General features: G+C 43.3%; 1 protein-coding gene across 2 annotated transcripts in view; it reads left to right on the top strand.

Moving 5' to 3' along the window:
* NAALADL2 (N-acetylated alpha-linked acidic dipeptidase like 2) overlaps positions 1–27,275 on the top strand; it is a 1,056,665-nt gene that overhangs the window by 879,844 nt on the left and 149,546 nt on the right. For both annotated transcript variants that reach the window (XM_019532747.1, XM_019532746.1), the window contains one exon: positions 18,580–18,675. In XM_019532747.1, the coding sequence (XP_019388292.1) occupies positions 18,580–18,675 (96 nt within the window). The remainder of the gene's footprint in view (positions 1–18,579; positions 18,676–27,275) is intronic.

Raw genomic sequence — 27,275 nt, forward strand, 5'->3', positions numbered from 1 at the left:
ACCACCCTCTGGGTGCGGCCCTCCAGCCAGTTGGCGACCCATTTGACTGTGTGGGTGTCTACACCACAGCCCCCCAGTTTCTTAATGAGAACGGGGTGAGAGACAGTGTCAATAGCCTTCCAGAAGTCCAGGAAGACTATGTCCAGTGGTACCCCTGCATCTAATGATCTGGTGATCTGATTGTAAAAGGCCACCAGGTCACTACTCTCCTGATAAATCCTAGGATTGCATTAGCCTTTTTCATGACTGCATCTCATAGGAAGCCCTTAGTCAGTTCACAATTCCCAAATACACTGAGGTCCACCTCTGTCCCAGCTGCCTGCGGAGGGTTCTGGATTGAGAGTGTGGTCAGGGGTAGAAAGGTAAGAAAGATTTATTGACTTAACAAAAACACAACTATACATAGCAACAAGACAAACGATGACGGACAAAAGCAATTTGTATTGGCAACTTATCCTCTCTGATGCCTGATGCACAGCATATTTCTCTTTCCACAAAGTTCAGCGACGTCTGACGTCCCCAGTCAGCACTGTCCGAGGGGTACCGGGAAGGACCCTGGTATGCAGTTCTTGGGCTCTTTGACGCCCACGGTCCCACTGATCCAGGCAACAGCTACCTAATCCTTTTTACAGAGCTGCATTTTCCTTCTGAATGGTTTCCAGATATTCCAGCTAATTTATAGCTTCTGAAGGACACTGATAACGTCCTTAGACTGACCAATAGCAGTACAAGCCTTGCATTCCTTTGATAAGGTAATTTTAACTATGTCACAGGGCCTTACTACTGCTAGGCTTTGCTAAATTTACTAGGCCTTACTTTATACAAGGCCTCACTACATCTTAAACTTAAACAGCAACAGACTGGCAGGCAGGCAGACAGAGGTTATAGAAGATGTTCTGTTTTGAAACATCTTCATCTGACCCCTCATGCGATTGCAGGTTCAGATTTTTGCTCAAGTGGCCATGTTTAAAGCAGTCTGCAGCTGTGCACTTGTTTGGTCATGGCTTTAGACCATTTTCTGTGCCCAGATCAGGTGAAAATTATCACTCCTGTCTGTACCTACTGATATTTTCTTCAGTGGGTCCCTTGGTACCATCAATAGAACTTTCATTGTCAAGCCTCTCCATTGACTCAGATGGTTACGGTTGTTTAATTTACAAATTTTTCAGTACCCTCTTAATAAATCTGTCCTATAGAAATGTGAATGGTGTAGAATGTAATACTAGAAAACTGGGTATAACTCTTTTTTATGTAGGAAAGAAATTGTACCTTTATAAAACTGACATGGGTTAAGCTGTTGTTTTATGGCCATAGGACTCCCTCAAGGTAGAAATACTGGATTAACGTACTACCCTCACAGGTCTCCAGGTTTTTAACTTAGCTGCCTGTAACAGGAGTGCCACTTTCGGAGCCCTGCTGGGCATGCGGCGCTGGTCTCCTGTAGTGGGCCGACTGCCCGCCTAATCTCACCTGCCACGTCTTGATCTTGCTCATAATTGATGAAGGATTTAAAGTAGTGGGAAGCTGCCCAATCTTGTGCTCCCCAGTGACAGGGGGCGCCATCTGCGGCTCTTTTCTTGCCCCTACACCGCCGCCCAAGCCTCGCAGATGGTGCTGGTATGCCCTCGCTAGGGCCATAATATCAAGTCCCGGCCCTTTGCTTGCCTTTGGGGTTTCTCGACGCCCCTTCTCACTCTTGGGGCCCCTCCCTGCCCCCTCACTCTGGTCCTCACTGCTCCACCGCCGGGGCTCTTTGCTGCCTCTTAATTCAGGGGCTCCTCGCACCCCCTCGTCGGGCTCTTCATGGCCCCCTAACTCAGGGTTTCCTCGTGCCCCCTAGTCGGGGCTCTCCGCTGCCCCCCCTAACTCAGAGCTGGGCCAACATGCCCCCCCCGAACAAAGCTGTGCCCTCTTTGGCACCATTTGCTGTGCCCTCTGGGCACCAGGAACCCCCAGATTACTGGGGAGCTCCCATGAGGCCTCCTCGCACCCCTACAGCCTCACCCGGTCCTCCGGCGTAACCATAAGCAAACACAGGAATTAGCCCGCCGGCTACAACATAACCCAAAAGCCTACTGGCTTGTAACCTCAAGCTCATAAACCCCGCACCGCTCCATGTGAGCTTCACCTGACCTCCGTCAGAGTGCCCTTGCCCCTGCATCATTGCAGCCTGTCCGGATGATCAGGCTCCGGCCATGGCCCCGGGCTGCTCAGCTCACCCGCAGAGCTCCTGCTCCTGTGGCTGCCGGAGGGGAACTGCCCTCCTGGCCTTCTGCCTGGGCTCTGCCCCTTCCTGGCTCCAGGCTTCCCCGGTGGCCCTAGCAACCCGCACTGGCACAGTCTTAGAGACTGGCAGTTGTGCTTCCCCTCTTCCGCCGCTAGGGGCCTCTTCTGAGCCTTTTCTCCTTTCAGTCGCAGGACACCTGAGAGCCCTGTGACACTGCCTCAGAGGTCCTTTCCAACTGTCCTGATGTAACCTTTCTGATTGTAAACCGCTTCTCAAGGGGGCAACCCTAACTTAAGGACAAGTTCCCATATACTGGCTTTGAAATTTTGGACCCCCTCTGCATAGCCCTGGTTCTTGCTTTTCCAGGATGTGGACATTTCCTGAAACTAACCTCTAAGATATATATGTTGCTTAATACCTCTTCTTTCCCAGTCATTCTCCTTGAAGTATGGTAACCTACCCCCACTGAAGTTGTACCTGGCTGCCATTTCAGCCCTCTGGTGGAAGGTGGATCTGCCTTCTCGCAGCAAGCAGTTTCTTAAGGCCAAAATCAATCCAGTTGTATCAGAATTCTCAAATGGAGATCATCTGGTCCCCTGACTGGAAGACATTACTTCATTTGATTTCTGCATCACCCCAATTGTGGCAGTTTTAATTTCCATACTTTCAGCCCTCTTGCCTTTGCTGTGAATTTTTGGGAGCCTGAGATAAACATATTGGTTTGGAGCTATTGCTCCTAGTCTCTTCTTCTCACTGTGTAGTGACTATACTTCCTCTTCCCTTGTTTGCTTTTTATTTCTATGGCTGAAGAACCTTTTGTTGTTTGTTAGACCTTTGCAAGGTCAATCTCAGCTTGAGTCATTCCCACACTTCTTGACTTAAAAAAGATACATTTATTTGCTGGTCAGTCTTTTTTCCATTCCTTATAGGCTATCTCCGGATAAACTTACAGTAATAAACTAATAAACTTGAAGTGATTATTTATTCATCTAGGTCTGGAGACTCTTCAACAAGCTTTTTGGAGCCTGAGATCCAAAAAGGTCGTTTTTTTTTTTTTTTACTCTTATTTAAAGGAACTGCAGGCCTCTTCTGTATTTGAGTCCTTGAGCTCCAAAGTTCAGTTGACTTTGATGATTAGTCCCTTTATCTTATTGAAGTATATCTTGGTGTATCTTTTGAAATCAAGAAGCTTTTTCTGGGATTACATTTGTTTATCCTTCCATTTTAATTAAAACTGAATCAACTTGCAATCACTCAGGCTGAGCTTATTTTCTGTGATCAGCTCTTCTATAATATCTTGATTACTTATCAAAACCAAGACTAAAATATCATTATTTTCTGTTGGTTCAGTAGTGATTTGCTGGAGAAACATAGCAGTTAGCTGCCACAGAGATACCCAGATACTACCATTATTATAAGAACTTGTTCTCTCTAATTCATATCTGAAAAAGGGAAGTCTGTAATGAAGCAATTTCTTATGGCAGTGCTAAACAGCCTTTTTAAGCTGCTGACCAGAACATCCTGGCTACAGTGCATCAGTGGCTGGACGCAGTTGCCCAAGTTGACCAGCCCCGACACAGTTCTTAGCTGCACAGGTTAAAGCAAAGCCCTTGGGTCTTTGAGCCAGTGGCTCTACAGGATGCAATTTGCTAACCCCTACCCAATGGTATGTTACTCTTTTATTTCTGAGATCACTCTCTATATCCAAATGTGACCTTTGGGTCTACACCAATAGAATGATTTGGGGTTTTTTTTTTTTACTATTTCCCAAAGTGATTTAGACCCCAGTCTAATTCTTCCCTACAATTAATTTATTACCTTCCATGAGCACTAAACATAAAAACTGAAAAACAGATGCATGAAGCCAGGAAATAAAAGTATTATGCTTTATAATATTTCTGGCTATAAACTGCATTGTCTTCAAAATTCACAGCCTATAGCAGTCCATTTTAAGGAGGATCTTACTGGCACTGCAGAACTTCTGCCTGAACATGTAAAGTATTTGTGTTCCTTGAGCTATGGTTAGAATAGCACAGACATTTTTAACACCTCACACAATGAGCACCATAACTGTGGTTAAATATGTAACCCTCGGCATGCAGTGCTAACTGCAGCTGTCTGTTTGTTCAGGCCCGGGGTGCCCGGTAGCTCTACCCCCTACTCAGCTCACCTAGGAGTGACCACAGGCTCTCTGAGAGGAGAGGCTCCCTTTACAATGTAAAAACCTTGCAGACTCATAGATGACTATTTACAGAATTTAAGTATATACAGGAGATAATCGTTATATGTAAATGAACCCTAAATAATATAAAAAATTTGAAACTGTCTATTTACAATGCACACGGATGAGTCTATACAAGGGTAACAGTTGACAACTATTTATACTTAAAGGATGCTCAAATCAATGAATGCAAGGCTAGTAACTTAGGCACTGTGTTAAATACTCATTGTATTCAATCTGTAATTAATTATTTGCAACTAGTAGCCCTGACTTATGCCCAACAAATGGAGGTAAGGGCAGTCCCTCACTCCTCTCACCGCACACATGCAGGGCTCCAGGTACCCTGGGCTATCCCACACAGGCCCAGGAGTCTTGCAGTCAGCAGAGGCTGTTTTCAGTCAGGCCCATGCAAAACACAAATTCTTCTCTGTGCACCTCCATGTACTCTTCTCTGCCTGGACATGGCCTCTCCAAGCCCAAAGAACTGTTTATGCCGTTAAATGCATAGAGGGAGAGAAAATTGCTGCCAGCCGACCAGGCAGCACCCCCTGGGTTCGCTTTCCCTTTAGGCACTCGGGCACACCCAGGCTTCCCCTCAGTTTGTGCTTCTCTGGGTCTCAACCCACACAGGCATCCTGGGGACATTCGCTAGCTGGTGCCTCTTTCCACCAGGCTGTCCCAGTCCCACCACAGTCCTTTCCCCAACTACTTACACAGGGGGGTTATCACACTCTTACCAACACCCCCCGCCCCAGTCTCCAAGCCCAGCAGGGAATCGCCTTCCCGCTCTCTCTGGTCTTCCCGGGGCTACCTCCCACCCTAAGGAATGTGTTCAGCTCACTCACAAGCTCCTGGTGCTTGGCCTGAAGGTTCGCTGTCTCCTGCTTGACCCTTCAGGTGCTCCACTGGCCACTGTGGGGTGGGACCTTGCTGCAGGCTCTTCCCAGCCCTCTTCACACTCTCTCTCTCTCTCTCCCAGGGGCAGGGAGACACTCGGGTTTTAAGGGGAGCCACCCAACCATTCCCTGGCCTGGAATTTTCCCGGGCTCCCTAACTGCGGTTTGAATCGTGCACCCCCTTGCTGGGGATAATACTAAACTACAAGTATGGTCTCTCTGTTGAAACAATCTCCCTCAAGCATTCAAGCAGAGACCGATGTAGAACTGTTGGAAGGTAAGTGCCCCTTAAACTGCCTGTTACAAATGTAACATGGCCCACGACATGGCTAAATATATGTCTAGGTTGATCATATATATAGTACTCACATTTAAAAATTGCCTCAAATTTAACATTATATAGTTGTTTCTTCTTGAAGTACTACCCATATCAAGTATAGGAAACAGGCCAAATGCAGAGGCGTAATACTAGTTATCTAGAGCAAGAACAACTGTAAATTCATTGACACATTGCAGGCCATGCCTATTCTGACAAGCTCTGAGCAGGAATACACTTAACAACATTCTTTTTCTCATAGGAAACATATTTTTTTCATTTCCAGCATGAAATGAGACTGAACTGGTATGCAGGCTTCTGACCTCCTGTGGCACTGCTAATGTTTCCGTCTGGTTCCATATTTCAGACTTGGGCCCTTCGTGACCGGTAAACCCTGTCTGTGTGACACCTACTCTGGAACAAAATCATCTGACTAGCTCAAAATCCCATTTCCTGTGTTGTGTTGTCTGAATTTATAGTTTTGTCAGTGATTGTTTCAGTTTGCTTCTGACTGCAAGGAAGAACACATTAAATTAAGGGATACAAGTGAAAAATACTTATATTTTTTTTCCTGCCTAATGAGCGTTGGCTCAAAGTTTTCCAGCTACATTTGAGTTTAATAATAAACCAAATTGTTCAGTGGTGATTGCTGTTCTGTGCATTGTATTCTTTCTCTGCTCTGAGTGGGCAGGCAGTATTCATTTCTTCCATCATCTGCAGCTTGCTTTTGGTGATTTCACAAGATCAGTAAATACCTTTAATACAAAGTTAAGAAGAAATAGATTTGTTTTTGTTGTTTATGAAAAGTTCTTTAGCGCCTAACAGAATGGGGGAAAAAATAGGGAAATTACCAAAGAAAAGCTGCTTGGCTGAATGCTCACTCCTTTTCTAGCTGTGCAAAACTATGTGCAGTGAGATATTTGGCTCCTTCTCACTGCATTCTACCACAGCCAACTGCAAAGCTATGCTTGTTTAAATTATAGACAAATACCTTTGTGCTTTGAACTTCATCGTGTTGATAACCACATGGAAAGCAACATTTATACCACCTTATGCTTCACTTCTAGTGAAGTGGTCTAGCATGCTTATATAAATGTCAAAGAGCATTTACTGTACTGGGAGAAATCTTCTGTGGTCTGCTCTAATGAAGACGTATGGTCTGACCTTCTCTAACTCCACTGTGTAAGTGGAGCACACATATGTAACTTCTGCTGCTAGCTGTGTTGCAACCACAGAGACCTTTCCTAGGGCTGAATTCTGCATGCTGTACATTCATTTGGGGCATCACTTCATTGATGTCAAGGGAGTTACACTATAAATTAAACTGGCCCCAAATATCTGAAAGCAGAATTAGACCCACAGTGCAATCAGTTGTTTACATTCTTCTTTTGTATAGGTATATTTGAAAAGCTGTCCTGGATTATAGCACCCCTCAGAAAAAAAAAATCAAAGCCTGCCTGAAGGCTCATGAAAAAATGAAATGTATTTGGGGCTCCTTTGTTTTTGGGGGTTGACATGTGCAACTCCCCACTCTAACTCATGGTGCTTCACAGACCATGCCATGAGTTAGAGCAACCCCCTCCCCCCCCTCCCCAACAGACATTCGCTGTTGGATTAGGGTAGGCAAGATGGAGCTCCACTTTAGAGCTGATCCAGGGTAGGAGCCTGCCACTCTCCCCTGGCCCCTCCCACCCCTCAGCTCCAAGGACATCTGCAGGAAGGGAGGGCGGAGAAAGGAGGGGGTGGGAGCTGTGGGCTGGGGCATGAAATGGTGTGGGGGCTCCAATGCACCTGCTCCCCCTCCAGCTCAAGCTAGGCAAAACCCAGCCTGCAGCTCCCACCCCCTCCCTTCTGGCAGACAGGACTGGGGCAGGGCTGGGCTGCATCAGCCCAAATCTGATTGCACGCAGGGATTGAGAGAAGTTACCTAAGGTGCTCCAAAGTGGAGCACCTTCATCTGATCCCTCATTAGATGAGGTTTAATTTGTCATACATACTTTTATAGTCCTCTGCAGCTGTTAACATGTGTCACAGCATGGCTGTAGAGTGCTTTCAGCAGGCTGATTGTGCAACAAATGTCACTTCTGTCAGCGCCCTTTGTCTTTCTTTGACGCATCTGCAGGTGACTCTTCTGTTTTCCCTTTCTTCACTCTCCTCCCCCAAAAAAGAAAGAGCGAGGGAGAAAGTTGGCTGGATAGCTGATGTGAGATGAAACACCTGTTTGACAAAAGAGTACAATTGTATGTCTTCTGCCAACACACCATGTGCCAATTGCTTGACTTGGGGTGAGTTGGCAGAAGAAATTAGTGAGAGAGCCTGCAGTGCAGACTCCAGAGATATTTTTGTTCTGCTCACTGCTCTTCCTTTATCTTTTCTTCTTATGTGTCTTTCTTCTTCATGCTATGACAGGCTTTGGCACTGATCCTGAATACAGATGAAGACAATACTTGATGCAGTCATAGGCATTTGCTTTTGGGTAATAAGTTTTGGGTATGGATACAGCTTTGTGCTTTGTACTATGCAGGTGGATTCAGCTACATAAGTATACTTTTCTGTTGGTTTTGAAGATCATTACTGCTATATGTTTTTGCTTATGTTGTTTTTAATGCCTGGAAATTGGAGTGGTGGATGCTTGCATGTTTTTATTCCCCTGACCTGGTATAATTTTAATTTACACATTGGCGTTTTACAAAAAAGGGCAATTACAATTCTTGTCAGCAACACTTAGCAGGAGTAATTAAATATGAATCCAGCATATCATGACAATAGATTGCAGTCTTTCCTTCTAATAGGGAGGCTGCCTCCACAGGCATATGACACTCCTTCATGCTAGCACAGGTACACAGATTTAATGCCAGTTGGGGTGGGGTGGGAAGGGAGGGAAGGCAGAAGCAGGGCCCCTGGGGCTTGACCTTGGCCATGCAGAGGTGACGCAGAGCCTGATCTGGCCCACGGACCGGCCTCATACCATTCAACTGGCCCACCAGGCTGAACCCATGAGCACCACTGCTTTAGATTAGCCACTTGAATCAGCAGATATAGTGCAGATTGGTAGGAACAGAAAGTCATTGGAGTCTATTAACTATGTAGTTGATTATGTGGAAAGAGGTGTTGCTCCAGTTTTTGGTTGCCATGTGTCCACAGAAAACCCAAAATAAAGCAAAACTCTTCATGATTTTTCTGTTTGTTAGCAATAACTTAGTGGACTTCAGAGACTCAAAGCATGCTCCTCTCAACTGAGGATCATTGCTAGGATGGAGAAGACTGTCCTGCTTGTGACCCAGAAGAAACTTGAAGGTGAAAACCTTCGTATTTCATTACCTCATTACTTCAGCCTTGGATCGTCTAGATCCTGAATGCTTCTTATTTTTTTCTAAACACTTTGATCACTTGCCTTTTCCATCTGTTATCATCTAAATGCTTGCAGTTTGGTGGCAGCACAGTGAGTTGCCTTGCAAGTCTTCTTAGATTCCTGATCTCTCTCAGACAAGGATGGGAAGCTCTGTGAAGACCTTGTATTTATTCTTTTGGAGGGGACCAAGAGTGTTTGCATGGCCACTGATCCCCTGTGACACTAATGGGCAATAGTGGTATTATTTTTCAAATGAGTGCCATCACGCCAGGAAATCAAATGATGCAAAAAAGGCAATTGGGCGTAGAATGGCTGAGTAGTGTAGTAATGAACTGTCAAGCACCTGTTTGGAGTTCTGTAACAATGTGTTTTAATGTTTCCCAAGGAGCAATAGGAGAAATAAAAATCTCAGAAATTTAGCTATGTTAGATGCTATTGTCCAGGCTGATCAGTTTCTAATAGATTAAAACAAAAATTGCTGTAGATGCTACACAGCTGTTTCTTCTTCCCCTTTAGAAGGGAAACCTACCACGTGGTAAACCCTTGCATTTTTTAATGGTAACAATGACAGCACTCTAAAATATGGCATGGTATTTGCTGCATAATAAATTAAATACCCAAAGGTGTTGTGGGATTTAATTACTGTTTTAAAATTCACTGGATGAAGGCTGATTTGTACATGACGGGTATACTATAACTAAGTACATAAGAGACTACAAAATTAGTACCTGTAGAACTATAGGGAACCATTCTGCACAGTGTATTACTTTGGAAAGAATGGGATTAGTGAAGAAAATGAGCTTAGTAAACAAGGAGTAGATTTCAATGCATGTGTCCATCATAAGTAAATTAAAGAAGCACATTTTTTTTTTTGCATTCCCAGTCCCCATTTAATTGATTCATAAATCAATTAATTACCATCAAGAGACCTGAGGGCAGCAGGAAATTGGGTCCAAATTAAAAAGAAAAGGAGGCAATTTGTTTGAAGATTGAAAGTTGAATGTTCAATCAAAGTTTAATCAGAAATGACCCATTGTTTGAAAAGTGGAACATCAATGTATTTCTAATTTAAAAAATGCTTCAATAAATGGGTACTGGGTCTTCCAGAATAACTATTTCTTCAAAATGGGAGATGAGGGAAAGTGTGCTGTCTGACACTGCATTGTCTGTTGGTTTCTTTTTTGAAGAAGGCAGATTCATAAAGGCATAAGGGCATTACAGGGGGTGCAGCGTGAAGGCTCTTTGCAGCACCACTGTATAGGTTTTGAAGACTGTATTATGGAGAGTCATTGTCAGGCTCAGAAAAGTGTCTAACTCACTGGGCTACTCAGTTAAATACCTGCAGACAGATTTACAAAAAGCAGGTATGCCACCGAGGGAAAATTGTCAAAGGCACAAATGTAAGTTAGAAACCCAAATTTCATTAACAGTTGGGTGCCTAACTGCCTTTTGTGGCTTCATGACATGAATGTGTATTTCTAACCAGACACTGAAGGAAAAGACCAAGAGGATGGGACCTCTGAAATGTAACTCTGCCCATTGCAGGATATTTACCATCTTTTCTAGTCACCGGCATTCACCGGTGGATGAAATGTACCTCCTCTTGCTGCTGCCAATTTCTTGCCCACTTTGTCAGGATGCAGGACAAATTATCATGAAATATGCTTTGTCTGTGGTGGGCAAGGGAGGAGTTGGCATGGTGTCACTAAGAGTGGGAGGTTAAAGTTGTGATCATCTGCTTGGCATGGCCTTAGTGGTGGACTTGGCAATTAGGAAAGGTAGGTTCATTGGGTGAGCCTGGATTTGATCAGGATGAGAGGAAGGTCTGAAAGAGTGACTGAAACTCCTGATGTGGGTGGCATTAAAGATTAATATACCCCTCTTTTAGCACTCTGTGGATCAATGTCTTTTTTTTTCTTAGTGTGTGTTTACGAGAGGAGCAAAACATCTTTGCTTAGCAAATCGCTGTAAAAATCTTGCTATTGTGAGCCTGCTGAAAGAATAAATGGGAAAGCTGATTCATCCTCTCACTGCTGGGATGTATTGCCCTTGCTGTTAAATGCTGAAAGGTGTTCCTGAAACATTGCGGGATCAAATCACTGCCTATACTCTTTAAAATAAAGAGTGGGCTTCATTTTACTGGGAAAGTTCATGTGGCTTTGGTGATGATCACAACACTTGAGAGACAATAAAAAATGCAGCTTTATTTTTATTTAAGAACATCACCAGAATAAGCTTTTTCTTTCTATTAGGTGCCATACAGTGAAGACTGTTTCAAAAGCCAGCCTTGGCCAACAAATACGTGTGTTATTTTTTATCCTAAGTATAGGGGTTCCAGTCAGATATTTTAGATAACATGCTTCTTGGGAACTGTTAGCAAATGCTAATTTTCTAATGGTAACCACTGGGTTTCTTTCATATTTAACCTTAGGAAGAGATTGCCATTCAGTCTCTACAGAAAAGTTATGAAAAGCTTTTTTACGTGCTTAGGTGCTCCAACCCAGTAAATCCTCTTTTCCTTGAGACCTAATGCACATCAAATTATGTGACAAGACCCTCAAAATTTCCCAGAAATAATGTCTTTTTTCTGCAGGCAGGTAGACAAGCAGAACCTTAACCTTTTCACCAGAAATGTTGACAGAGGAAGAAGATGGTTTAGGTGCCCAGTCACTATTAAAGTCAGGTTTAGAAGTAATTGATACATCTTTGTTCTTCCTGCTTTGGAGAAATAGCAGTTTAGAAGGCTACTGCTTTATACTATGGCAGGGGTGGCCAACCTGCAGCTGCAGAGCCACATGTGGCTTTTCAGAAGTTAATACATGTTTCCTTGAATCTTTGCACAAGCACACGGTGACCAGCTTCCATGGCCACCCCTGTACTATAGGGGTGGATCCATGAGAAACAGAGAGAAGACTTAAAGAGAATGAGTGAGGGTTGATGACTAAAATCCCAAAGTCAAACGTTAAGGTCTTCTTCAGAAACAACAAACCAAAGATGAGTTCCAATAATCTTTTCACCTCTCTGATAGAAAACAATTTTGTATCTGGGTAATAATTAGTATACTTTGTTGTTATCTTTGCCCAAGCGTCACTTACTTTAACATTAGAAATATTGCAAAAATTAGCTGCCTTGCTTCCATTGCTGTGTAGCATATGTCAGCAAATGGTTTGAAGCCCTTTATATCAATCATACCATCATATGGTGTTCTGCATCAGCTGTAATATGACAGAAAGTTATGTTTCTGTAATTCCATTTGAAGAAAGAAGAGCTTTGATCGATGGTGGCCGATCAAAGATCTTATGGCATCAAACAGGGAAGCAGACAGATTCTCTTTCATTTTGGGGTAATAATTGTGGTTGCCATATGCCAAGTGCCTATTTTCTTAGCCATTTTTGGAACCTCCAAATACTTACAAATGCATATTGTACAGCACGTTTTCTCTAAATTGCTAGTATTAGGTAACCGGAGAGAGGGCTTAATAAACCACATGCATTGGGATGTGAATTGTATAAAATGTGATAATAGGAAACTGGGCTGGGCTTTCTCTTTATTTATGAAGTCAATTGTACCTTTATAAAACTGTCGGAGGTTAAAATGATGTCTCTGTAGCTGTGAAACTTTTGGTCAAGATTTAAAAAAAAATAAGGGCACAAACTTGGCTGTATTTTAGGTATCTCGTCCAATTTCTAAAACCAAAGAGTTCAAAGAAGCTCCTCTTAACTTCAGTGGAAGCAGTGGGACTTTAGAAGATGAAGTATAAATAACTTGGTGCTTTAGATGTTGAACTTTAGGATTCTACTTTTGAAAATCTCATTCTACTTCCTGATAGATTCTCGCTGGTCTTTGTAAACCCAAAGAAAGTCTTGTCTTGGAGTGCTCTTTTTGTATTTGTAGTGGTGCAGCATAAGATGTAGTACAAGTAGCCGCACTCAGCATTATGAACTTTAATATTTGCAGGAATACAGTCGTAAATGATGCTATGTTATAGAAAGAAGCAGACATAATTTATGAAGTTAGCTGATCGCTTTAAAGAGGTGGTATGTCTTGGGCATGTTGATTACGCATGTTGGATCAATGAGCGTTGCGTCTTTAGGGAAATGATTATACAACAGATTCAAATACAGGGAAAAGGTTGCATGTGTTTGTGGATATATAGTAGTGTTAAAGTGATGTCATATCCCTGATGGTCCAAAAATATGTGAGAGACAAGAATTGTTGTGGGTGAGCTCTTTTGTTGGTTCAACAGCATCGTTGGGATAGACTTAGACAAGCTTTTGGGTATGGCAGTATTCCCTGAGACCTGAGGAAGGGTATTGTGATAACCCAAAGGCTCGTCTAAGTCTATCCCAGTCATGGAGTTGGCCCAGTAAAAGATATAATCCACAAAACTTAGTTTTTCTGTCTGAACTATCCAATTTCTGATTCCCAAGGCAGATTTCTAGGTTTAGATGGACCGATCATCTGATCTCATTCAACAAAGTTAGTACTGTAATCCTTCACTTTCAATAAAATAAATGGAATAAGCATAAACAATCTAACTGTTCCTAAGTTGTTTTTTTAATTAATTATAGCTATAGAGATAATGATAGACTTCATTAACATTTCTGCAGTAAACTGACAAGTGTCAACCCCAGTAAATGAAACAGTCTGGCTATATTAGCCCATTCCTGTGTAAATATTTAAATAAAGATGAATAGGTGTTATGAATCAGTCCTGAAGCATGTATTTTATCTTTATAAAAAATGACTGTGTGTGTATTTGTCCCTGAGATGTACCAAAAAAAAATGTGGTAAAATAAATGTGGTATTCTTCCGAAGGGAAGGATGACATCAGTGAACATATAAACTCATTTATTATTCTGATACTTCTATGACAAAGTATACAACACCAAAATCTTTATGTTCAGTCATGTGTCTCTATGAGTCTCTGCTAATTCCATCATTTTTTAAAAAGGATGTTTGGGGAGTTTTGGAAGCTAACAGAAGCTGTTCTTCCAGAAGGAAAGGGGAGTGTTTACTGATATAGTATTGATACACACCTGTAAATAAAGTCTTTCTAGTATATCTTGTAGCCCCAAGGTTTTATTGAATTATAAAAGGTGGGAAAATTTTACCTGTCTAGCTGATTGTTGTTTCCCCTGATTTCAATATGTATTTTACAGATACCTCTATAACCACCAGTGGATGTATATAGTCACATGTATTTTACAGCTTGGTTTTTTTTTTTTGAACTTGGAAGAGCAATGATTTATTTGGCTTAAAAATCTATCAAAACTTTTGCCAAATGCCATTTTTCATAACACCTGAAATCTAGCATGTGAAAGAAAGATCTGAGCTCAGCTACATAGATAGAGGGTGCACAAGCCAGACTTTAGTCTCTCAATTTACTCTCTCTCCCAGCTCACTTCCTGATATTTGAAACAATAAAAGCTTCAGAAAACATTCCTGGTTCACTCACTCCTAGTTATCAGGAGTGAGTGAAAATGTTGCAGAGTGCTGGTATTACACATTCATCCTGTTTAAATTTAGAGTGGTGTATTACCTTTCTCCTCCCTCCCTCCTTCCCCCACTTCATAGCATATAAACTGTAAATGGAAATAACTTTTTGGCTAATGGAGAATAACATGATTACCAGATTCCCCGAGGTAGGACTTCACTATATGTGTGTACAAATTGGAGTGCTTTCTGGTAGATATGGGCAAGGACTTCTGAGCATCAATAAATGTCAGGGTGGCAAAACCTCCAAAAACGTTTGCTGCTGAGGCTGGTCATGCACCAGGTCTGCATCCAATTGAAAGAGTATGCTTCTAGGAACATTTCCGGAACATCTGTCAATGTGGCCTGTTTTAATTTGGGAAAAGAAGCTAGAACAGATGAAACTGGTCATGCTGGACCTTACTTGCAACTTAATCTGAAAAGAATTTAGGCATTCTCCAACTTTAATTTTACAGAGATGCAAACAAATTGCCCCTTTAGGTGCTTCTGATCCTGAAGGGGACGAGACAGGCCCTAATTGATTGTTGTTATGTTCCTTTTGTTGTTATAGTTGCACATACAGGGAGCATCCAGTTGAGTGCACAAATGTGGTTTGTGGTACCTCAAAGCAGTTTGAGGTGCCGCAAACTGCACACATGCACCTGTTTGCCATGCTGCTAATTTGCAGCATGGAAGTGGGGTTTTTGACACTGGGAGATCCTGGTGTCCACTGAAAAAAGTGGTGTGCAGAGAAACAGAGCCTGGCCACCATTCAGAGCCATGCCAGATCAGTGCCACTGCTGCCCCAGGAGGGCCCCAAAACCCCAGGTAAGGCTGCTGGAGCCAGCCTGCTGTATCCTAGCAAGAGCAGTTTGCCCCACACCATCCCCATGTGCAGGGTCATGAGCAGCTGGAAAAAGTAGCGGCACAGATTTGTGCCACTGGTGTTTTTGTCACATCAACCACATAGCCCTGCATGTGGGGACATGCCCAAAGAGTGCAATCAGAACTGAAGCACTGTTTTCTGTGTTCTACAGAGCCCTAGGAAGACTCGCATAGTCCTTACCCTGAGATGTGAAGCGAGCACATACAGATTCATTTTACTTGTCTTCTTTCTCTGCCTCTGCAAACCTCTGACCACTGTGTCCTTCACAGAGAAAGATGGTTTCCATCTGCTCTCATACTTAATTAGAAACTGGATCTGCACGTTAATACTTTCCCATAAATTCTGTGAGGGTTGTCAGATGAAGGATTATAGGATAACTGTCATTCTGTAGAGAACTCATAAGAAAACCTTCAAATTATGCAGAATTCAATGAAATGAGATAAATAATAACTCTAACAGTTCCCTTCCTTTTCCTTCCTGCCGCACTCTGTACTCATTGTAAACATAAAATAACCGGGTGTATTTCTTCTTCTAAGAACTGCAGGGACTTATACACATGCTTGTTTTTAGAAAGCTTTTCTGCATGTTACTATTTAGATGAGGAATATTCCTAATCTTCATTATGAGCCTTTTTTAGAATTAGCCTTAGTTCCATGGGTTAGGGACAGACATTCAAAAAGCCGGCACCTGAATTGATTCAATCTTTGCAGGTTAGTTTAACCTGCCTAGATTGTACCAATTTGCAAGTGAAATGCATGTACGTGCCAGCAGTGGCTCACGCCAGGAGCTGGGGGTGCTACAGCATGCCCTGGGCTGCAGAGAAGCTGTATTGGTGCGGGGCATGGCTAACCCTGGCAGTAGCCTCAAGTGAACTTGCCACGGAGGGCATTTAACTCCCCCTCCCCATCCCACCAGCATTTAATTCCTCCTGCCAAGTTAGGGTCCAGTTGGCACTCCCCCCTGACTGTAGCAGCAACAGGGGCAGGGTCATGGCCAGGTACCAGTCAGCATGGCCCCTGAGGCAGACGGGGTAGGGAAGGGGTTTATTCCCCCCTCTGCCCCCAGGGGACTGCAGCTAGGGTCTGCCAGCCCCAACCACCACCACCACTGACCGCTTCCTTGCATAGGGTGAGGAATGGAATAACCCCCCTCCTTGCCCCCTTACCTAAGGGGCCATGCCAGCCAGTGTCTGGCTGTGACCCAGTCCCTGCTGCTGGAGTGGTGAGGGGGCAGGGACCCTGGTGGGAGCAGCACCCCCTATCATGGTTCCTTGAGAGTGGAAGCCTCTTCCGGCCGGGGACTCCACTGTGGACAGGAATAGATTGGGGTAGTCAAAGCTGCTGCAGACTGCATAAGAAGAACGGCAGTGGCATGCAAGGAGGAGCTTGGGGGGTTATGGCCACCCTTCCGAGCCCTGGTGCTGCTGCTTGCCCCGTGCAGTCTGTGGCAGCTCCAACCACGCCTTCCCACCCCACTCTGCTGCTGCCCACAGGACAGCCCCCTTCTGGGAAGAGGCTTGCTTCCCTAGAAACTGTGACCGGGGGTGCTGCCCCCATCAGGGTCCCTACCCCCTCACTGCTCCAGTGGCAGGAGCAGGGGCATGGCCAAATGCCAACCAGCATGGCCCCCTTAGGTGAGGTGTCAGGGAGGGGAGTTATTTCCCCCCTCCCTCTGGTGTCTGGTGGAGGGGGCATGGAAGGAGCTTATTCCACCACTCACCCCGCCCAGAGAGCAATTGGCCGTGGCAGTGGTTGGGGCTGGCAGACTCTGGCTGCATTCCCCTGGGGGCCGAGGGGGTGCAGGGAAGAATAAAGCCTCTACCTGCCCCCTCTGCCTCAGGGGCCATTATGGCTGGCCATGTCACCGCTGCTGGAGCAGCGAGCGGGGAGTGCCAGGTGGACTCTGGCTCAGGTCTGTGGTTGTGGGACAGGGAGGGGGGAATTAAACCCTCTTCCTGGCCAGTTCACTTGAGGCTACTGCCAGGGCTTGCCATGCCCCCACCACTGGAGCAGCGAGCATAGAAATTTCTGGCAGGTCCATGCTGGTGGGACAGGGGAAGAGGGGGAATAAACGTTTTCCCTGCCCCCCTTTGCCTTAGGGGGGGCAGCATCTGGCCACGCCCCCACACCTGCCCACCCATGCTCCAGCTAGCAAGCAGAGGGGCAGGGTCAGCCCTGCTCTGCTGGAGCAGATAGCACTGCTCAAGTTTGCAGAACATGCTGGGATGCTGGAAGACTCTGGCTTAACTTGCACCAGGAAGGGGTCTGGGGCAGAGGTTCCATAAACAGGTTTGAGCTCAATCAGTTAAGTCTGATACTACATTCAACTAGGTTTATCTCAAACGGGTTTCAGCTATTTTGAAACCGGTTTAGGTGCACTGGTTTATGTGCACTGATCGGTTACAGGTTTAAACCATTTTCTGATCACTTAAATCAGTTTATGTGTAACTCCTATCCCTAGCCACTATGTTCTAAGGCTAACCTGGTTCTGACTAGGCTTTGTGTAATGTTTACAATACGCTAGACCTATCCTAAATCAGACTGTACATTTTGTATGGGGTTTCATGATCATAAAGCACAATCTATTATAGACAGAATATCTATGTTAATTTAAGTTGTTCCTTGTGACAACCAAGGGACAACATATATCTCCTTACAGATGTTTTTCACAAAAAGAAGTTCACATGCTAAACATTACCTGTCAGGTTGACATTGTTGTTAAAATAATGTTCATCATAAAAATATAAGATTTCAGGGTATTTATTTCAGTGATTTAAAACAAATTATGTAGATGGGAATACTGTGTACACACAGAGCACAGTTGCATGGGAGATATGCATATATCTATAATTGCTGCATATAAATAGATCTGAAAGATAAACACAATTCATCAAATCAAATGTCAAGTTATAGCTAGTTTAAAATGAAAGCAGTGAAGATATCTCTTCTTCTATGCAAAGACTCAACTGTGTTTGTAAGTAGAATTGTTAAGACAACTGTTGTTCTGAAAATGGACTTACACACCTGACTTTGGCATCTTTTTCAGACACTTGGAGGGAGTTAATTAGATCTGTAAAACAAAGTCTAATAATCAGCAAAAACTTGAATACAATCTGGAATCTTTTGAATCTTTAAGGAAAATCCAATAAGCATTTGAAGAGGGAAATCAATATGGAGTCCTAATTGGTTTCCCTTTGCCTTTTCACAGGGTCCAGGCTTTCTCTCTGAAGCTCTTTTTCCAGCACATACACCGGTAACTGAAGAGATAGATCCTTCCTTCAGCCTTCATGAGATCATTGCTAAGGTAATTGGAATTGAGGTATCTCTCTTGAAATTACACATTTTTTTTTTCCATGGGGAGAAATATGCTCATGAATCAGAGAAGTAAATTTCAAAGATGAAATATGTCTTTCCTACTGATCTGTTTGTTTCCCACTTAAAAGCTAATAGGCTTTTTGTTCAAATTAGCACTGGTACTTGCTTTACCGGGTATATTGATTGTCTTGCACAACTGAAATATAGTATCCTGCAAATGTTACGTTTTTTGTAATTCCTGTGTAGTGGTCAGTAGCATTTTGTACAGAGCTGACACTTTGTGGGGATCGCTGCCCTTTATGCAGAGAATTAGATCTCACTCATTGGCATGATATAGCACTTTCATCACCGTCAATTTTGGAGTCTGAGAGTTTACTAGAGGGAAATACTTACCATTTATGGCTAGGACATAATGATTTTCTGTCAGTGGAGGCTCCTCAAGAAATCTACTAAATTAGAATATCCCCAAGGCAACTTAGCCTGTCTGCTTCCTGGACCACACAGCTTCCCCTTGCAGAAAGACTTCCCAACACTAACTTGTGTGACTTTTCATTTCTGGAGGGCCCATAGACAGAGCTGTCAGTGGATGGAAATATTTCTCCATATAGTGTCATTGTCTTTCCTTCTGGCAAGTTCCAATGATTACCTACAGTATCCACATATTTTCTTGTTCCCCTCTCATCCCTCCAGTATGGCCTGTGTCCCGATAGTGTAGCCCAGCTAGCTTCCTATGACCCTATAACATGTCCTCTGTTCTACCTTCCTCTTTACATCCATCCAATAAACTGTAGCTCCAACAAGATGCAAGACTCAAGCAAATTGAATGTAATGGATTTGGACACATTTTACATTGATAACTTAAGAAAGAACAGGATTTCATGTAAGCTACAAATATTCGGGTCTTGTGAACAGATTTCTCTGAGCATTTGGAGCTATTTCATTTAGAAAAGCAGCTGCTGTGGACACAGTTTTTTTAACAGCAACAACAACAAAATTACGAGGATAGTCAGTGCACAGAGTTAGCATGTAGTCAGAGCAGCTGCATTGGCAAGATAGACAGTAACTGCTCTGGATTTACAAAAAAAAAAAGAAAAATCTCAGACAGACTTTTGAGTCCTGGCAGAGTCTGGAAGAACTGGAGATTAAGGGTCAGTAATAATGGGAAAGTCCTCTCTGATCCTGTTTGGAAGGAAAAATGGTTATAGCATGGGTTTTTGATGCCAAAGCACCTTAAAAGGTGATGCTTAAATTCTACCCTTGAACCCTTGAATTAATTAATCATAATTAGATGGTAGACCTTGACCACAATGAATAATCTGCCTTTGAGACTTCCTCAGTGCATGTTGATTAGTGGAGAAGAACATGATTTAGTAAGGAAATAAGACCGTTGTCTCTAACCGCCTCCAAATATATTGAAGTTTACACATGTTTTTATTGTAGTTTTGTAGCTTCCCATTGACACTGGAGGCCTGTTGCGTAAAAGTCATGCACAATGCAAAATGATAAGGTTTATTTTCATTATACGTTTCAGGTTGTATCTAAAAGCAGTTGTATAGAGATAAGGAATGTGAATGTCCTCCTTTGAGTATTTGTCCACACATAGATTTCAGCATGGGGGCAGGCTCAGTTTACAGAAAGCTTAGGGGCTGAGTTCACCCAAATGTAAAAATGTGTGTTGACACCACATCTCAGTGATGTGGTGCTCCCTATTATTTCTGTTAAGATCTCTTTTACTGCTAATTTCTAGGCTTGTCACTGCCAAATTGGAGGCTGTAGGGTGGAGACAGGCAGGAGCACTGGAGACAAAGCCTTGGTGTCTTTCCATTATTAAAAAACAAAAATTTGCATGCCATATTCTTTCAAAGTCTACAAGCTCCCTTTTAACTAAGCATGTGGGTAAGGAGGAAATCTTTTAGGCCCTCTCTACATGTTATATCTATTGTGCAGTTACCTGCTAATCGTGCAACTAATTTAGACTAGTTACACATACAAATTCACTATGGTGTCTTTAAAAGGTCCGACCAGTTATCAAGTCAATGCTGGAAAATGTGTAATAACTTTATAGCTGGTTCCTGTCCAGCTTTAATTGGCACATGTAGCCTGTGCCCCAGCTGGGAGCCACAGCTGCTGCAATCTCCCAGCTCTAGGGGCACCCCACATACAACTGGGGATGGGAGTCCTGCAGCTAAAGATGGTGATCCCAGGCTCCCCCTTTATCAGCGAAAAGGCATGATAGGATCTTATGCTGGATCCCACAATTATGCCTCCTGACATGTACATGTGGCATGACAGGAGGAGTGATTGTGTGGATTATGTGTTAGATCCCATTGTGCCTTTACCTGCCTGTGTAAGGGGGCCCTTAGATGACAGGATTTTTGTTTTTTGTGATAATGGAATTCCCCAAATTTGTGGTACTTATCATAAAGTTTGTATTTTTCACTAAATCCTGCTATTTGTGTCTGAGGTGACATGTTTAGTTGTCCTTGGGAAGCCTGTCTTCTCTGGGTACATCTACATGAGACACTTTACTATCTAGTACAGCAAATTACTGTGAACCAAGCATCACCATCTACACATGTAGACCCTTACTGTGCAGTAATGTGCTCTACTTGGCAGTTACTTTGCAACCTGAAAATACAAATAGTAAGTTAACTGCCGAGTAATTACTGTGAAGTAAGGCACAATTAGATGGCTGACTGGGAGCAAATTTGCTCCCACTCATCCAGGCAGCAGGGGCTGGGAGATTGCTCCCTGGCCCCAGGAGCTGTCAGCAGGTTTCACCATTGGCGCCCAGGCAGGGACAATGTCCCCCTGCCCTGGCAGCATGAAGTTCTCAGCCTCTACTCTGCATTGTTCCCACCCAAGCTCAGGGTGGTGGAGCCTCCCCTGGCAGCAGGCAGCTCCCAGGGGCTGGGAGCTCTCTGCATGGGGAGAGTTCCCCTCCGAGCCTGGAGCTGTTTAGGACCTTCCCCTGATGAGGACAGTTCCTTGCCAGCTCCAGGCTACACTAGAAAGTTTGCACATGCAGTCTGGTACTGACTAGGGACTGTCCGAGTTTGGGACAGGTCTCAGCCCTGCTGCTTTTTCCCAGCCCTGTGCTCGGATCAGCTGATTGAGGAAATAGAGCTTGGAAAGCTATTGGGAATGGGGCAGGTCCCAGTCCCTTGCCCTGATCCACCAGAGGGGCAGCTAGCACTGTCCCATGCTGCTTGGGAGGCTCTGCATGAGCGCCACGATGCCCCCTTGCTGTCCCAGCCCCCCACTATGGCTGTCCTGCCTACTGCAGCTCCGGCCCTTTAAGGAAAAAAAAACCTGAGAAATCCCCCAGACTCACCATGCCTGCTGGCTGGGGGGTGATACCCACTGCCCCCCACTGCCCCACGCCATATGAGGAGCTCTGCATGAGTCCCCCAAAGCCCTGAGGCTGCTGCAGGGGCAGCGAGTCACAGGGATTTTTTTTTTTCTTAACGGGCCAGAGCTGGGGCAGGCCGTGAAGCCATGGCGGGGCTGGAGGAATGAGGGGGGTTGGGGGACTCATAGCAGAGCCCCCCACATGGCATGAGGCAGTGGGGGACAGCGGGGATCTCCCCCCTGCCTGGCAACACTGATGAGTAGGGCTTTTTTTTAAAGTACCGGGAGCTGGAGTGGGTAGGGCATCCATGGGGGTGGGGGGGAATGGGCGGAGGTCAGGGGGGAGCAGGCAGGGGATGGGGCCTGGTAGGGGTCCCCCCATGGTCCCCTCCCCCATTTCTCCTTCCCTACTTGCCGGCTCCCAGTCCAGCTTCAGCTCCGTGCTGCAGCCAATGGAGACTGTCTGAATCATCAAAGCTCTCCGAATCTTTTTTGAAGATTTGGAGAACTTTGAATTAATTTGGACCTTTTAATTGGCCCTCTGATTTGATTTGGTTCAGAGATTCAGCCACCGAATTGGGCCGAATCTCCTGCGAATCGAGTCACCACCCAAAGCTTCTCACCGCCCTACAAATGACATGTAGACACCTACCCACAATGTGTTTACTCTAGAGTATATTACTTTGCAGATGTAAATGTGCCCTCTTAGATGTACATTTCGTGCTTGTAAATAGTAGCATTAATGTACTGTACAATATTCTGACTCAGCTACCATTTTGCAACATAATTCAATGATGTGAATTTTAAGAATATGCAGTAGGTCCATGTGCATATTTTTATACAGCATATGTATACCAAATAGGAATGGGAAAAGGATCTAGTTATACTAGAAGACTGAATGTAAGCAATTGGATTCCAGGGGAAATGATACCGAGCATTCAAGTTTGAGTTCATGTAAATAAATATCCTGCAGGTCATAAAAGCATTTTACAGGAAAAAGGTTAAGCTCCTAAGAATCTTTAATGCAGAAGCATGGATGAAGATGAAAAGCCCTGCTAGGTATTAACAGCCTGGAAGACTGGAAATTTGAGTGTTACCAACTCTCACATTTGTATTGCAAGCCTTGACCTATATGTAAATTTGTTTAAGGTCCAGCTTCTGGAATTGTGGTAGTCTCAGGTTTCCCTCAGCTTTCTTCTTAAAGTTTCAAACTTGTTGCAGAAACAAAATTAAAAAACACGACTCAAAAGTACCCAAAAGCAGTATGACAAAGAAAAAGAACCCTATATTAATTATTATTTTAAATCTCATGAATTTCTAAATCTCTTGAAATTTAAGCCAGCCTCATGAACTTTATATCCTGTCTCATGATCTCTGAACACTTGATGTTGGCAATATGGTAGACATCAAAATCACCCATATTCTCTTCCTGTTTGTTTTTAAAATATCCCTGTCAGTAGGGCCCCCTCTATACTTTACGGGTATTGTGCAATTAACTGGTTAATTGTGCAGTTACCCTGAGACCAGCTGCACATGGAAAGTAGTTTTCACATGATAAAAAGCTCCAACCAGCTATACAGTCAGAACTTGAAAATATGTACTAACTTAATAGCTGGGTGCTATCAAGCTCAAATTTTTAATCTATCAGCTTATGGGGCTGTTAGCTGCAGGGGTGCAACCCCTGAGCCTTGGGGATCACAGCTGCTGTGATCCCCAAGACTCAGGGATACATGAAACCTCTGGGTCTACACAGTGCTCTTTGTCTTGGCGCGCCTCACCTGTAGCCAGGACTGAGAGCCCTGCACCTAACAGAGCTCTGGCTCCTGGCTGCCCCTCACATATAGGTAGGGATCTTGCATGCAGCCAGAACCGGAGTCTTGTGAGCTGCAGGGTCTCTGGGTCCCTGCTGCTCATGAGGTGCAGCCAAGACCATAGGCCACTCATGTCTCCTGAGTCTGGGGGGCCACCTGCAGAAGCCAGTGGCAGCATTGGTGCTGGGGACAGGGCTGGCGAGCACCTGCAGAAGCTGCTGGTGATGTCAGCAGAAGGGACAGCCCTGTCAGGGGGGCCATGTGCCCCCTCGTGCCATCCTATCAGTCACCTATGGCCAGGACCCAGAGCCCCAGGAGCTGTGGGGTCTCTCAGTCCCAGCTGCACATGGCCTCCACAGCTGGGAGGCCCCTCAGAAAAAGGCTCTCCCAGCCATGGGTGCCTGCTTCTTATAAATGCAGGAGGAGCCCAGGATCAGACTCCCCCTGCACTGGCAATAACATGCGATTGGCAGGAGATGCAGTTGCGTGGACCGTACATTAGATCCAATCGCACCTTTACCGACAAATGTAGAGGGGGTGTCGGAAGTTTAAAAGCTGGCATCTTTTCATATAGCTCATTCTGCATAAAAAGTAAAGTGTTTTAGGATCAGAAAACAATGCTTATAGCCGCTTTACTGTCTTCATGCTTGTTGACTATTGATTTCAAATAAGGACAAAGAGTCTATTCAGAAAATTTCTAATGTATCAGGCAGGACTCATCACTCCTCCCTGCACTTGGTGTGTTTATGCTATTCCTTGAACTTTAAGTATGGACATAAGTTCTGGACTAGCTTTCGCACACACGGATGTGTAGTCCATGCATACAGATGTCCTAGTCCATGAGCTTATTTGAGTTTATTTGACACAGGCTATATGCCTGAGGACTGATTCTGCAATCAAGCAGAATTTCCTTTGCAATCACTGTGGGGAGGAATTGATGTAAGAAGACAAAGAAGGATAAAGAGGGGAAGATTAAAGGACTTTGTAAAAACAAGAGGCTGCCTGGGAAGAACACAACATAGATGATGTCAAGTGATAGAGGGAGAACAGTTACTGGACTTTGAAATGCGAGTGAGAGAAATGAAAATACACCATTCTATATACTGGGCAAAAAACCCAAAAGAGAGTGAAGGAAAAAATGCAAACACAAGGGAGATGTAGAAAAAAAAATGTTTGAATGATTGCATAGTAGAAGGAGCAAAATTACAATTATCAGGTTATAGATTTTAACTGTCCTATAACATGGATAGCTAAAATATAGCAATCTAGGATTGCACAAACATTGAAGTTGACCTCGGGCAACAGCATTCCAAAGAACATCCCAACTGCTTCTTCATTTATGGTTGGACCTTCAAGTCCTTTCTTGGTGTTCACAGACATTCTTGATATGAAAATCTATTGGACACAATTTTGTTTTATGGTCTTTTTGCTTCATCTTCTTTAATGTTTTAGAATACATGGCTAGCCCAGTAAATAGACTGGAAGCAAAGTCTGGGAAAAAATAATTGCATTATCTGTTCACTTGTTGACATTCTAGTGTTTTTCAGATCTCTTACTAGTCTAGAGTAGACCAAAATCTTTCAGCTGATATATCCATCTGCATGTTCCTAACTCCAAAAAAATACCCTCTGTAGACTGCATACATATTGATTTTCAATGTGATCCCCTCAAGGGAGAAAAAATCAATAAAGTTTTATTTCTCTCAAAAGAAAAAACACGTTTCAGTTTGCCTTTAATGGAAATGTCTGATCTGGTAAAAGAGAAAAAATTCCAGTTACATGGGAGATATTGATCATTTAAATTGTACCTATTCTGTCCCATTCCATTTTTCATCAATTATCCACGGTCACTGTATGAGTGTTAGTACAATTCAGCTACTATATTGCACTTGTGAATATTGCATGTGACTTGCTGCTTTGGATTTGTTTTTTGGCCCTATTATGAGGCAAGCCATTAGACATCTTTTTTTAATTTACTCATTACCATATGCTTGCTGGTTTTACTTAGAATAATATAGTGTCTGGAAAAGAAAGAGAGAGAGAGACAGGTATCTACATTTTTTCCCAGCAAAAGTATAGAAGTAGTGGATAGGAATGAAGAAACAAGATATCTCAGGAGATGTCATTTCATCTTGTTTCTTTGAAAATAGAGTTTGGTAGCTTCTTATGAATTAAAAAAGAGAGTATCTGTCTTTCACTTGGACTTTTAAGTTTCAAAGGGAAGCTGTATTCATGATGCTAATAGAATTTCGATACAGTTCTCTAAACACCAAGCAAACACGGGTCTAACTTACAGTTTGAATGATCAAGCCTTACTTCCTTGCTGGCATCTCTGAAGTGGAAATATGGCTTGGATTTAGGAGGTAAAGAAAGATGGTTATACATTTATTTCATTAACTAAGCATTTTAAATGCTGCTGCTTAATCTGAAAGGATACTTTATATTTTCACTATGGTACTGTGAAGAGATGAACTCAAGTTATATCTTTTTTATATATTCTCAGGTTTATGTTTTAATATTGAATTATTGTCACAGCAAAGTATTTCCATGGAGAGATGTATGTTGCATTTTCTTCACATAATAAATAAGTAAAAAAACAAACCAGAAAATTAAAAATGTATTCACAATGTTGTTTCTGATAAAGAATAAAATTGTCACTAACTGAATTTATTCTTGAGGGCATAAGCTTTTAAAACACCTCACGTTTCTCAGAAGGGAAGTGTTACAGACATGTGTTCCCCTTTTTATTCATTCACAAATGTATAATTAAATTTCAAAGTAACCTCAGTTCCTGAAATAGGACTTTATACTGGCTATATATTTTCTGGCAGAAAGAGTGTAGTTTATTGTTTTTCATTATATTACTTGCAAATATTATAGCTTTCTAAAGGTATGTCTTACATAGTTAACTTCTTTTGCTATTTATAAGCCCATTATTACCCAAAATGAGACTGTCAGCAGAGTTGATTCCTTATTTAAGCTGAAGTTAATCATCAAAATTGACCTTTCAACAAATAATACAGGAAGTTAAAAACACTTTGTCTATACAAAAATTAACTGAGTAAATGGCTACAAGTATGCCAAACATACTGGACTGCAAGAGTAATTATGATTTAAATCTGGCTATGCCAAAACTGAGCACATATATGTTATGCCTCCCTTCCCATATTGTACTGGTTTGATTTCACCCTAGAAATTCTGGTGCAGGGACAAGAAAATTTACTCAATCCTTAACAACACTGTCAGTTCAAGGCAGCATGGCAGTTTGGTCCATGGATGTATGACATTAGTTATTATGTTGCCTGACTTTGTTTCCTGTTTATGCAGAGAGTGATGGAAAGAAATGGCCTTGCATACTGGAATCAAGAGATATTCATTAATGATGTATACAAAATGCCAATTGGTGGCGCCATTTTTGCTCATTTCTG

This window comes from Crocodylus porosus, unplaced genomic scaffold (genome assembly GCF_001723895.1).
Source record: "Crocodylus porosus isolate Cpor-Errol unplaced genomic scaffold, CroPor_comp1, whole genome shotgun sequence".
NCBI classification, from domain to species: domain Eukaryota; kingdom Metazoa; phylum Chordata; order Crocodylia; family Crocodylidae; genus Crocodylus; species Crocodylus porosus.